This window comes from Gracilinanus agilis, chromosome 3, assembly GCF_016433145.1.
Source record: "Gracilinanus agilis isolate LMUSP501 chromosome 3, AgileGrace, whole genome shotgun sequence".
In the NCBI taxonomy this organism is placed as follows: Eukaryota; Metazoa; Chordata; class Mammalia; order Didelphimorphia; family Didelphidae; genus Gracilinanus; species Gracilinanus agilis.
In genome coordinates, this window is record NC_058132.1 from 250,958,609 (window position 1) to 250,972,987 (window position 14,379).

Sequence of the window (14,379 nt, forward strand, 5' to 3'; positions counted from 1 at the left end):
CTTCCTTCCTTCCTTCCTTCCTTCCTTCCTTCCTTCCTTCCTTCCTTCCTTCCTTCCTTCCTTCCTTCCTTCCTTTCTCTTCCTTATCCTCAGTGCTGAGCACAGTGTCTGGCACATAGTAGATATTTATTAATGTCTTATTGAGTTGGATTGGATGAAGTACTTTGAATATTCTTTCTTCCCAAACAAATTTATTTGTAAGCATTAACTGACACTGATTAGCACTTATCCCTGGTATAGCTAGATGACACAGTGGGTAGAATGCCAGACCTGGAGTTAGGAAGACTCATCTGAATCTGACTGAATCTGACCTCAGACTCTTGCTAGTTGTTTGACCCTGGGCAAGTCACTTAATCATATTTGCCTCAGTTTCCTCATTTGTAAAATGAGCTGAAGAAGGAAATGAATGGCAAGCTGCTCTGATATTTTTGCCAAGAAAACTCCAAATGGGACCACGAAGATGTGGACACAACTGAAACAACCAAACAACAACTGGTTCTTTACATTTCTTTGGGTCCTGCATTCTCCCTCAAGCCACCTAACTCCTATTCAGTTTTGCTTGCAAGGCATGTCTTGCAACAAGAGTGTGCTTTCTTCATTGCCATTAAGGTTATTTCAATTACAGGACTCTTTTTAAAGCTAACATCTTGCTTTTACTCTTGTCTCTTTTTTTCTTTCATTCAATCAAAAATATCTATTAAGTGCCTATTGAGGGCAAAGTCCTGTTTTTTTTTTATTACATATTTACAAAGGTAAATAAAACGTGGTCCCTTGTACCTAGAGAGCTTATCTAGTAGGGGAGAGATATGGTAGATAAACAAATAACAAAATAAAATATAAAAAAACTCAAGAGGATAAATGAATTCTCAAGACAGGGAAGAGTTGGGAAGAAGGGAGGTGGTATTGGGCATTTGAGCCAAGCCTTAAATGGGGGGGGGGTAGAGTTGAGGGAATAATAGGAATAAAGTCTTCAGAGTGGGAAAGTTTTGGGGATGGTGAATAGTTCAGTTTGGCCTTTGTGGTAGAAAGAGGAGAAACACTAATGATTTTTGAATAGTGAATGATTGAGCAGAGAAGCATCAAAAATTGTTCTGGCAATGCTGTATAGATGAATTAGAAGGGGAGAGATTGGTTGGTTAGGTTATAAGAATTCATGTAAGAAAAGACAGCAGTGGATTGGGAACTAGGCTTAGAGATGGGAGTTCCTGGGTTCAAATCTAACCTCAGATACTTCCTAGCTGTGAGATCCTGGGCAAGTCACTTAAATCCAATTGCCTAGCCCTTACTGTTCTGCCTTAAAACCAATACATAATATTGATTCTAAGACAGAAGGTAAAGGTTTAAAAAAATACCTATGAAAGAGGTAGTAAGGTAATTAGAACTCCTAAAACTTTATTTCCTCTTACAGCTCTTGGATTGGGAGAAGCAAAAATGACTGTAGATTAGGGAGACAAATTCTTTTTCTCAGTGGACCATATTCCTTAATTCTGCCCTTACTTTGGCCACCACTGCTTTGCTAGAATTCATTGAGGCCCAAACATTGGAACTCTGTTTCCAGTGTTTGTTAGGGTGGGAATAGTTTGTCTCCTGCTTACCTTCATATCAGTCTCTGTAGTCATAGCAGAAGATATATTGAGTTAGGAAAGCCTACATTTAAGGCAACAGCCTGAAATTGACCTATTCTCTAACCCTTGCCCCTTCCCTATATGTGACATTTGGCTATTTGATTTGCCAGAAATGGCACCTGATGCCCATCTATGGTCTAGACATTGCTCATTATTCTGTTAAATAAGCTACCAAGCTCTGAAAAATAACCAGTTGAATTATTCATGGATCAAGTTTTCCTAAGTCTGGCTTTAAATGCAGGACTAGATTTAGACAATTTTCACATAAATTGCAAGTAGCTGAACATGTTAAATTTTCAGGCACTTCCTCCAGAGTGACCCTCCCTCACTTGTCTATTTTCTTGTGCCTGCCCTATACATATGTGTACGTTTTTGATCACTGCTTGTTTTACATGGAGAGAGGCCAGTGAGCTCTTTTGTTGTTTCAGCTGAAGGTCATTATCTTTGCTTTACACTGGGGTAGAAAGATCAACTCCTGTTCTTTTTCTCCAGTGAATTTGAACAGGATACGTGTCACTTCTTACATATTCTACACCTTCCCCTCCCCTGTCCCCCAAAACAAAGAAAAGAGGGGGAGGAGAAGACCCCCCAAGGGAAGAGTTTGATTCTTTGGGGCAAAGAAACACTTTTCAGCAAGCGGATTATTTAACTTATAACTTGGTTGTGAATTAGAATTCTCAGAGAGTCAAAACTTGGAAACTGCTGGAATCTGTCATGCAGACCCTCTTGAATCAAAGTCGACCTCAATTTAAGTTGGAGAGCTGGCCTCCAGTTTGGGTCTAGATGCACTTAAAATTAAAAAAAAATTTTTAAATTAAAAAAACAAACCCTTATTTTCTATTTTAGAATCAATACTGTGTGTTAGTTCCAAGGCAGAAGAGCAGTAAGGGTGAGGCAGTGGGGGTTAAGTGACTTGCCCAGAGTCACACAGCTAGGAAGTGTCTGAGACCAGATTTGAACCCAGGACCTCCTGTCTTTAGACCTGGCTCTCAATCCACTGAGTCACATAGCTGCCCCTCCAGGTTTGCTTTTGGGTTAGGTGGGTGTTAAGTGTTGCTATTATCTGTGCTTTTTTCTTTACACCTATAATTTCTGGGATCAAGGTAATCATCCTAATGTAGCATCTCTTTGAATTTTGAATATTTGTTCCTAAAACACAGTCTGTCTTGGCTTACATCCATTTCATAATTTAGTCTTTTATAAACTTCAAATGGGTTTATGTAGGTAGGCAGAGAGGTAAAGTCATCTCCTCCTCATCCAGCAAGAACAGTGAAGGTTTTTCCTTTTCTGAGTCCAGAGGGCATATTATGGTTCTTCTCTATAAAGCTGAGGAAGAAAATTTGACTATTTCCTCCCTTCCAATTAAATTAAAAAATTATAATTAGAGCACTTATTAATGTACTTATCGTGGTAGAAAAAACATTGAATTTGAAGTAAAAGGATCTGAGTTTCAGTCCTGCATCTGTTTGTAGCTAGATGATATAGTGGAGAAAGCATGAGGTTTGAGTCAGGAAGACTCATCTTCATGATTTCAAATCTGGTCTCAGATATTTACTAGCTGTGAGACTCTGGACAAGTCACTTAAACTTGTTTGCCTCAGTTTTCTCATTTATGAAATGAGCTGGAGAAGGGAATGGCAAATCACAACTCTAGTATCTGGGGCAGCTAGCCTGAAGTCAGGAAGACTCATCTTCTTGAATTCAAATCTGGCCTCAGACACTTACTAGCTATGTTACCCTGGGTAAGTCATTTTTCTGCCTCAATTTCTTCATGTGTAAAATGAGCTGGAGAAGGAGATGGCTAACCATTCCATTATCTTTGCCAAGAAAATCCCAAATTGGGTAGAGTCAGGCATAATGAGAAAGACTGAAATATGCTTATTACTTACCTGTGTGTGATCTGAGGCAAGTCATTTAATCTCTCTTTTGCTTATCCATAAAATTAGGAGGCTTACCCTAGAAGAGATACAAATAAAACATAATACAAACAAGCTGTGATACATAAATTCTGAGGAGAGAGAAGGATGAGGAACAAGGCAAGTAATGTTGGGCTTTTGAGCTAAGCCTCGAATGGTGGTTAAAATGACAGAAAAAGAAACTGTTTCCCCCACTTCAGAGAGGGAAAGTGTGCCATATGTTTGGGACTCTTCCAGTTCTAAATCCTATGCTATGTTTCAGGACCTAAGTACAGAATTAAGATGCTAAGATAAAATTGTTGCAATAGTTTAAAAAAAGTAGAAGAAGATAATATTGTTAAAAAGATTTAAAACCTTGAAAAAATATTAATGTGAAGAAAAATATTTTTTATAAGATGCTTCTTAGATTGTTCCCTGAAGGTCAATAGATTGGGGTTTAGCTGGATCAGAGGAGACAAGTAGTTCTGTAGCTGAGTACTATCCAAGAAATGTTTAACAGAAATGATTTTCCTATATTGGGAATTATATTTGCTAGTTCTGACCTTACAGGTGAACCATGAAGTCCAGCTGCCTAATGTTGCTTTTTTTTTTTCATTAAAGCTTAAAATGCAAAAGCTTTCCCTTAGGGTAGGAGGAACAGGCCCCCTCCCATAACTCCCCTTAGGGTAGGAGGAAAACCCCCCTACCCCCAACCACTTTTTTTAAAAGCATGTCACATTCCTTGTACTTATGGATCGGTTATTTTTTCCCCAGTACAATGATGAGTGCTTTGGATCAGTTTCAAGGAAAGTCTAATTTCAAGGAAAATCTAAAATGCATTTTTTCCCCATGTCATTTTATTTCTAGGCGGCTGGTGGAAGTATTGCCCACCAGGTTAGCTTTTCCTACTTCAATGCCTTTAACTCCTTACTGAATAACATGGAACTTGTTCGTAAGATATATAGCACTCTAGCTGGAACAAGGAAAGATGTTGAAGTCACAAAGGGTAAGTTTTGTTGTTGGTTTTTTTATTGTGAATGTTTTTATATTATCCATCTAGTCTTCAATGGGAAATGGTTTAAATTTACTAATACTAATGTTAGCTTTGGGAGAGTCTCTGCTATCCTAGGTGAACTAGCATGTTCCATCTAGCCCACATGTATCCCTAGAAATTCAGTGGGGTTTAATAAGATGGTAAGAGTGAGAAATAGAGGAAAGGAGCTGACAGGGTCCAGCAGGGAACTTGTGAAGCAGAATGGTGATGCTGCAAGAGCAAAATGTTTACTCTAGGGCAGGGGTCAGCAACCTTTTTGGCGGTGAGAGCCATAAATGCCACATTTTTTAAAATGTAATTTTGTGAGAGCCGTACAGTGCTCACAGAGTGCGCTCCTATAACAGTGCCTGAAAAAAAATTGACTTTATGGCTCCTGCAGAAAGAGCCATATCTGGCCCCCAAAAGAGCCAGATGTGGCTCGAGAGCCATATGTTGCCAACTCCTGGTCTAGGGTGTCAGGTCTGTCGATGGAACTAAGAATTTGGTAGAGTTATGATAGCATGGTGGGCAACTGTGGTGATTGCCTTGTTTCACTGTTATTGTGTCTAAGGAAAGTAATTCCTTTTTAGTGAATTCTGTCAGACAGACTTAGCTGAGTGGAAAAGAGCTGGTCATTTTCACCTGTGACTTGAAACCAAAGAGAGAATTTTAGCTTGATGCTGTTCACCTTTGATAATCCATCATAGTAATGTTTTTGACTTTTGTGGTAATTTGGTAATGCACAAATAATTCTTTAATAGATGTTTGGGTCTTTCAGTACTACAGATATTTATGGGTTAGCATTTGGGAAACAAAGATGAAAGGAAATAGTTCCAGTCCCTATGGAGCTTACATTCTCCTAGGGAGGAAGTTGGGGATATGACAAACATAATTCAGTATTTATTTATTAAGTACTCTGAGGCTAGGCACAGAGGATATAAAGACAAAAATGAAAGTATTTGCTTGTAGGAAGCTGTCATTCTCCTGGGGGAATACAATGTCTACACAGATAAGTGAATACAAGATTATTTCATGGTGGAGGGAGAGTATTGACAATGGTAGACTGAGGTGAGAAAAGCCTATTGAGTGTTACCTGAGCTGGGCCTTGAAGGAAGCTAGGGATTCCAAGAAGAATCCATCCACAGATAGGTATAATAAAAAGGTAAGAAGTGATGGCAATGCAAAGGAGGCATCACTGGGAATATTCGAGGAAGGAAATAATACATTTTTCTCTGTGTGTATAATGTGCAGAGTAAATGTTTAAATTCAGTTATAATGTTGTTGTTGGTGTTTTTGCTATTACTGTCTAAAGCCCTGTATAATATTAGCTTCCAGACTGCATTAATTTAAAGTAAGAGCTTGGTATCTGTGTCCTGCAAATTTAAAGAATACTTATATTGTTTCCCTCATAGAGGAATTTGCCCAAAATGCAATAAGGTACGGACAAGTTACACCATTGGAAATTGACATCCTGTACCAGCTTGCAGACCTGTACAATGCTACTGGGTAAATATTCTAATGATAGGAGATGAAGTTTATAAAGCAATATTTAAGAAAATTTGGTAGTATGTCTTTATATTGAAAGCAAAAAATTGTCGGTAGAACCTGGTTGGGGCTGAGTTCAGTTAAGGATTCAGTTAATCTGCTTCTCTTAAGTACTTAAGTTGTTGTTCAAGAGTCCATAAAGACAGAAGATCGAGAGCTCTCTTTTGATGGTCTGGCTCTTCATTTCTAAGACTTTGCACATTCCTTATGGGATGAGAACAAGAAGAAGTGGAGTTGGGACTGAATCATCGGGGGTCTAGTCATGTACTGAAGAAAGGAAGAGAGTATTATTGATTTACTCTCAGGAGGTGTTATTAGAATAAGAAGGTATCTGGAAGTTGACACTTATTCAAAGAAGAGTGAGTCTTCTGTGATAAGTGATCATGTGACAGAAGCCAAACTACAGTAAGATTTTATGACTCAGTAAGGCACCAAAGAGTTCAAAAGTAAAATGTTTTCAACCACTAGCTCTGTATTTGGGATAAAGGAATTATGTCCTAATAAAAGTTTCTAACTTTTCAAAGTGGACCTCTGTCACTTATTCCTAGTGGCTCTTTATCTATAGAACTAATATAATTTTTGTAAGAAGAGTCACTAGAAATAAGTCAGTGGGAATCTTTTATTCAGCCAGAATTTCTGTACCCTAAGAATTTCTGTACCCTAAAGATAATCTAGTGGGGGGGTGTAGTTTTAGATATTCTGTACAAAGAATAGTTCCCAATGTTACGATATATTACTGAATAACATAAATTCTCTCCTAAGATTTGCATATACATTTAATTTGTTGCCTTAGAAGTACAAAATGGTCAGGCAGGAGATTGTGTTTTATTTATTACCATGCAATGGAAAGATTCCTGTCCTGGAAGTTAGGATACTTGGGTTTTAAACCAAACTTTTTCATCATCTATTATTGTGACCCTGAGAAAAATCACTTAAGGATTCTGAATCTAAACATTCTTATCTATAAAATGGGCTAGAATATCTTTAAAGTCTTTTCCAGTTCAGTAATTCTCGGTCTTCTTCATGACCTGCACAAATGTAGTCATCTTTCTGCTCTGTAGATGGCATAGCCTCTGCAAATTTGTTTTTGTGGATCTAATTTTTTTTTTAAACTTTTACTTTCTCTCCTAGAATCAATGCTAAATATCAGTTCTAAGACAGAAGGGTTGTAAGGGCTAGACAATTGGGATGAAGTGACTTGCCCAGTGGTGTGGGTCTAATGTTTTAAGATACCTTGAGAGGGCAGCTGGATATCTCAGTGGACTGAGAGCCAGGTCTAGACACAGAAGGTCCTGGGTTCAAATCTGACCTCAGATACTTCCTAGCTGTGGGACACTGGATAAGTCACTTAACCCTCATTGCCTAGTCCTGACTGCTCTTCTGCCTTAGAACCAATGCACAGTATTGATTCTAAGATGGAAGGTTAGGGTTTTTTAAAAAAAGAAAGAAAGAAAGAAAGAAAGAAAAAGATACCTTGAACATAATAATGAGAGTTCTCAAAGTATGACTCAAAAGGGCTTTTAAGTCAATGCTGTCAATCTTTATTAGAAACTTGGACCTATATTGACTTAGAAAACCACAAATTGGCATTATCTATATTGTATTTTCATTTCTTTTATTAAGCATTTCCAATTACATTTTAATCTGGTTTAGACAGAACTCAAGAGTTTGGGCCTACATGGGCTAAGAGCCACAAGTTTGACACCTCTGTTTTAAGTGTTTGACAAAATAGGCTCTTGCAATAATAATATATGTATTGTTCAATAATGTCTCTTATATTGGTTTCTGGCATAAATTCAGCTTGATTCTTCAACCTTTAATTACCTACTATAATCAAAACCTTGGTAACTTATGATATATTTCATTAGGGTCTCTTCTAAAGTAACCCCTTTATGATATAATTCCCCATTGTTTATATTGAGAGTTTTGTTTTTGTGCATTTCTTTTAACTGTGATAAGCGAAGATCCCCAGCTCCCCCTACCCCCAGTGGCTTATATTTGTTGTTTAATCTAACAATTATTTCTCACCTATGTTCTTACCCGAAGGCGTTTGACTTTGGCAGATATTGAGAGAATAGCACCGTTGGCCGAAGGTGCCTTACCTTACAACCTGGCAGAACTTCAGAGGCAGGTAGGAGGAATCCCATAAACTTAATGACTTTTTAAAATGCTAAAATAGCAAGTTAATGAGGGAATAAAGCTTCTGAATGTTTGTTGTGAAAATTTACATTCTGCTTCTCATAAAGAGACTTTCACTTTACTCAAAGAATCAAGTTTTAAAAAAACCCTTTTCTTCTTTTCCCCACGAATCCACATATCCAGAAAAATTCCAATAAAGGGACCAGGCTTATGTTTTTGTTTTTCCCCCCTTAACTTATTAAAATAAGGAAAATAATAGCATAAACACATAGGATTGATCTCTCCGGGATTAGCAATCTTTTTCTTTCAGCTGTCTAGTCATGTTTAAAGGTTAGTGTTATTAAGTTCACTTTGTATAATTAAGTTGACATTTATATGCTATTTTAAAAAAATACAACACAACCCAAAACATTACTGCATGAAATATGTTATTCAATGGGTGTGTTTTATAAGAATACTTGTGAGCAGATGTATGTGTGTATGCATATACATACATACATACATACATACATACATACATGCATATACATACATACATACAAATGATGTATATATTCATGAATTATTGGTACAGTCTTGACTATGATTAAAGAATATGAAACCCTTCTTCAAATTTTTTTCTATTTTAAGAAGGATTAATATGACATTTTCTAATTCTTCTAAATATAACCTAATTTCAATTTATTTCACAAATATTTAAAGTACTGAATTGAATTAATTAAAAAACTTCACCATTATATCATAATTCATTCTTATCTATATTTCTTCTTTTTGTAGCATCTGAAAGTTTACTATAGAAAAATAAACTAAAATTTAAGATGTAAAGAGGGAAATGGACAGTCTTTCTAATTGGTTTTCCAGCTCGAGTAGAGACTCTCAGCAGTAGAGACTTTCAGAATACTCTGGGAGTTAGTGCTGTTTCAAGTGGGCAGTTGAAATCATAGGAGTGAAGAGGAGAAAGCAGAAATTACGACAAAATGGAACTTAATAGACAAAAATACTTGTCCCTTTTGAGAAAAGAAAATGGGGACCTGCTTAGAATTTGTCTTCATTTGCTATAGGAAAACCATCAGTATATATTGTCAGTGAATCTATTTGATAGTTTTTGAAAACAACATGAACTAGATTTTTTAAAAGTTCCTAATGTTACTCTGCCCCCACTGAGTCTCTTACACATAGCACAGTGCAGAATTTCCTTGGAGGTCTGAGAAATGTTGCAATTTCTGGCGCCTCATGTCTAGATATGTCCTATCTCATTTGTATTAGAAGGGTGATGTAATTACTTTTCCTGGTGTGAATTGGCTTCTGAAGACAGGTTCAGAGATGAATTACTAGCATTTTCTGGCAACCCTTATGCCTTCTAAGCAGATGGGGATCTCAACAAAGAGTCTAGCCCATTTGTTGGAGAGTCCTGTTGGGGCATCCGGGGAGAAGCCTAAGCATTTTTCTATTCTCCTCATCATTCATCTAGTATCAATGACCTCATCTATCTATCCTGAAATAAAGTTACTCCTACCAGTACAGCATTTCCTTAGTATCAAAAATGTTGGGAAATTTATTTAGAAAAATAGCCAATACCATTTTGATTCATGACGTAGCTTATTTTTTTTTTTTGCAACAAGTTGCCAAAAATAATTGGACATATCTGATATCATAGGAGAAAATTTAGAATGAATGCATTAGATTCCATCTTGAAGCTGCCATCTTTCTCTCCTTTATTTCCATATGACATTTGTGTTTGCAAACTCCTTAAGAGCAGAGACATTAATTTTTGTGTTTATATCCCCAGTGCCAGCAGCTAGGTGGCATGGTGGATAGTCTGCTAGGCCTTGGGTCAGGAAGACCTCTGTTAAAATCCAGCCTAAGACACTTAGTAGCTGTGTGATCCTGGGCAAATCATTTAACCCTCTTTGCCTCAGTTTCCTCAGTGGCAAACCACTCCAGTATCTCTGCCAAGAAAACCTTAAATGGAATCATGAAGAGTTGGACATAACTGAAACAACTAAGCATCCTCAGTGCCTCTAATGATCCTTTGCATATACTAGTTGCAGGTGAAAAAATACATAGATAGGTGGAAATAATTTTTGGCAATTATTATAACAAACAGAAGCTACTCTAGTGTTTACAACAAAGAATCTTCAATTTGGATAGTTCACATTCATATAGCATTCTTAATTGAATAAATATTAAATTTATGTTAAATAAATGTTAATTAAGCATGTACAGTGTACACTGTACTATGGACCAGGCTCTTGGAATAACAAAGACAGAAAGTGAAAGTCTTTGCCTTCCAAGAAACTTATATTCTTCCTGGCTCATACTGAAAGAAAGGCAAGAGAAAAGTTATAGATTTGAAGAGAATGCTAAAGAAATTAGAATAGAAGATCCTTACTAATGAGTGCCATTTTTGTTGAAGATAACCCCCAGAGAGATCTTGAGACCTATAAACTTGTTATTTAAAAAAGTAGAAAATATGAAACAGCATGGCATATTAGAAATTAAAGGAAAGGGGCAGCTAGGTGACTTAGTCGATAGAGAGCCAGGCCTAGAGATAGGATGTCCTGGAAACGTCTGGCCCCAGACACTTTCTAGCTGTGTGACCCTGGGCAAGTCACTTAAACCCAGTTGCCTAGCCCTTACCTCACTTCTGCATTGGAACCAATTAGTATCTTAGTTGTAGTATTTGTAATTTAGTATTGATAGAAGACAAGGGTTTAAAAAAAATTAAAGGACATTGGTTAAATTCAAATTCTACCATTTCTTAGCCTATTGGCAGTAGTCAAATAGTAAAAGGATCTGGCTAAATAATATCTGACTCACTTGAAGCTCTAAATTCAGTGACATTTGTGGAGTTGCAGAAAGAGCATCAGAGTTAGAGTCAGAGGACCTGTGTTCAAATCTTAGCTTCAATTCTTATTACACATATGACCTTCATCAAATCACTCAACCTTATTAAGCCTCAGTTTCCTTATTTTTAAAATGAAAGGAATGGGCAGCCTTGAAGATAATTTTCAAAAACCATTTGTTTATTTGACTTACAAAAATTACAGTGAACATATCATTCTCCGTTTTTGGTAATCATTGTAATTTCCTTATAATTTCTCCTATATTACCAGTCTAATAAAATATCCTTTACCACTAATTAATTGTGGTAGCTAATTATTAATATTTTTACCTTGAAAGCAATAAGAATGAACATTCCAACAAATCCCCACTTGCTGTTTGATGGACATGCTAAGAATGACAAGTATTTATTTGACTTTTGCAGGGATAATTAATTAATTTGTTAAACATTATTGAATCTTGTGTGAAGGTTGGTCTATAGTGGGAATACCAGTTAGGAGGTTTCCCCTAGTAGTCCGAGAGGCAAATAAAGACTTAAAGTAGGCTGGTGGTAGATTGGACAGAAGAGGATGGATTCAACAGATAAGTTTTTGGAATCAACAGGTCTTAGCAAGTGGATGTAGAGAGAGAGGAAGAGGGAAGAAGATTACAGATAATTCTGAGTTTTGATCCTGCATGACTGCAAGGAAGGGCACATTTATGTGGAAGGCAAGGAGTTTTTTGAACATTATAGCCATGAGGCAAACCACTTGATAGCCCCTGTGAAGGATACTAAGGAAACCAGGATTTGGGCTTAGCCCTCTTAATGATTATCAGCTAATGGTATAGTATGTAGTTTCCCAAAAATTGTTGTCCATGAAAACCAACCATGGAATAATAGTGGGAGCCACAAGGTATGTCTAAAATATAGATCTGCACCATATGGGAATCATTGGATCTGGACTTTCTTTGGCTTAGATGAATCTAGGCAAAGAAATTCCCCTTCACTGAAACAGAGTAGCAACTCCCTTGTGTTTTTAATTTTAGAGATTTTTGCCTATCTCTCTGGGGCACAGAAAGAATAAGGACCTGTACATGGTCACATAGGCAGGATATGTTAGAGACTTTAATGGAGTCAGGTTATCCTAACTCCAAGACCAGCACTCTGACTTCTAACAGTGACAGCTAGCATTTGTATAGTGCTTGCAGGTGTTCAAAGAGCTTTACATATGTTATCTCAATATGGTACTAAAATATTGAGGGCTGTCATCTGATTTCATTGGGCTCGCATTGATTTTTCTTGAAGCCTATTCTTTTTTTGTGAACTGACTATTATGAGGCTATTGGCCTGATGAAACTTTTAAAAAGCCATGTAGTAATCTGATAAATAAGGGATAGGTAGTAGCATGTCGCTGTATTCTTCCTTGTCCTTGGTGTCCTTTGGGTGTTTTCTATCATCCTGTCCTTCTCTTCCATCTTGTTTCTGCTCCAATTTTGCATCCTTATAAGGTCTTCTGCCATTCCCCAGCCTTGAAATGCCACAGTCATTGTATCCATTCCCTGAACCCTGGCAAAAGGAGCTGTCCCTTCACATAGGCTGTGACAGACAGTAGTGTTCTAAAGAGAGGTTTCTTTTCTGAAATACAAATACATAATTACATTGATGGGCCTTTTTGTTATATCATATTACCTTGTATCCAAATTGTCATGAGGAAAAAAAATTTAGAATATCTTTTTTGGGGTTGTGAAGAAGGGAAAGAGCTATCATGGGATAGGGGAAAATTGTTTTGTGATTAGAAGTTGGATTAACAGGTAAAAGTTATAGGGAAAGTGCTTTTATGATGTCCTAAATGCTGCTAATGAGTGAAAGACCAGTGGTACATCAGTTACAAGTATATGAACCTGGAGCAGCAGGCTGAACATTTCCATAGGGTTCTCAACAGATTATCATCAATCAGTGCTGAAGTCACAGACCATATAACTCAGATTGAAGTCACTCCTCTCTAGCTGAACTTTCAATTGAAGATGTTTTCAATGTTCTTAGACATTCACACTCATGTGGCAAAGCACCTGCTGCTGATCCCATTCCAGCAGAGATTTACAAGGCAGGAGGTCCCTTGCTGTTATAAAAGCTGATTGAAAACTTCCAGGTTATATGACAAGAGGAGGTTATTCCCTAGGAGATTAAGGATGCAACCATTGTCCATCTCCATAAAGGAAAAGAAAATAGTTGTCCTCTGATAATCACTGAGGTGGGGAGTTAGGACTTTCTTAGTCATTGCTGGCAAGATTTCTGCTAGCGTCCTTTTTAATAGCTGATCGATCACCTGGAAGATGACCTTCTACCCAAGAACCAGTGTGACTTCAGAACAAACTAAGGAATAGTTGATAGGGTGTTTGCTACCTGACAATGTCAGAAGCAGAAGAGAGGGTCTCTATAAAACATTCTTCCATTTGACTAAGGTCTTTGATTCTGCTAGTTGTGAGGGCTTGTGGAAGATCATGACAAAATTTGGTTGCTTGGAGAAGTTTGTTAATATTGTATATCAGTTGCTTGATGGAATGCATATGTGGGTTCTGGATAATGGATGATGCTCTCACACTTTCCTAATCACCAGTGGAGTGAAACAGGGCTGTGTGCTTGCTATCATACTGTTTTCAGCAGTGTTTTCTGACAGAAGATGGCATTAAAATAAACTCCCACATTTACAGTAAATTATTTAAATTGAGAAGGCTAAAGACTAAAGTGGAGGGAGACTTGGTATACAACTTTGTGTTCACAGATGAGTGTGCACTCTGAGCCTGAAATGCAACAGAGTATGAATCAATTCTCTGCTACTTGTGCTAATTTTGGCCTGACAGTTAACTCCAAAAAGATAGGTTCTACTCCAGCCAGAACCACACTGTCTGTATGTGGAATCATTTACAGCAAAAGGAGAAATTTTGAAAGCTGTAGATAAGTTCACTTACCTTGGCAGTATTCTTTCCAGGGATGTCTACATAAATAATGAGGTCGATGCACACATTACCAGAACTAGCTCAATGTTTGAGAGGCACCAAAGTAAAGTGTGGAAAAGAAAAAGATATCAGGCTGAAGGTCTACAGTCATTCATTGTGTTGTATGCATATGAAACCTGGATAGTGTACCAGTGCCATGCCAGGAAAATGAATCACTTTCATTTCAATATTCCTAGGAAGATTCTAGAGATCATGTAGTACTATTTTTTCTAGCGCTACAAAATAATTCCTTGGTAATTTGATTGTTATAGCACTGAAAAGTAAATTAATTTATCTGGAATTGTCATTTTCATTATATTGCC

General features: G+C 37.1%; 1 protein-coding gene across 2 annotated transcripts in view; it reads left to right on the top strand.

Moving 5' to 3' along the window:
• SLC25A12 (solute carrier family 25 member 12) overlaps positions 1-14,379 on the top strand; it is a 114,184-nt gene that overhangs the window by 43,344 nt on the left and 56,461 nt on the right. For both annotated transcript variants that reach the window (XM_044669794.1, XM_044669793.1), the window contains exons 7-9: positions 4,387-4,525; positions 5,965-6,058; positions 8,144-8,228. In XM_044669794.1, the coding sequence (XP_044525729.1) occupies positions 4,387-4,525; positions 5,965-6,058; positions 8,144-8,228 (318 nt within the window). The remainder of the gene's footprint in view (positions 1-4,386; positions 4,526-5,964; positions 6,059-8,143; positions 8,229-14,379) is intronic.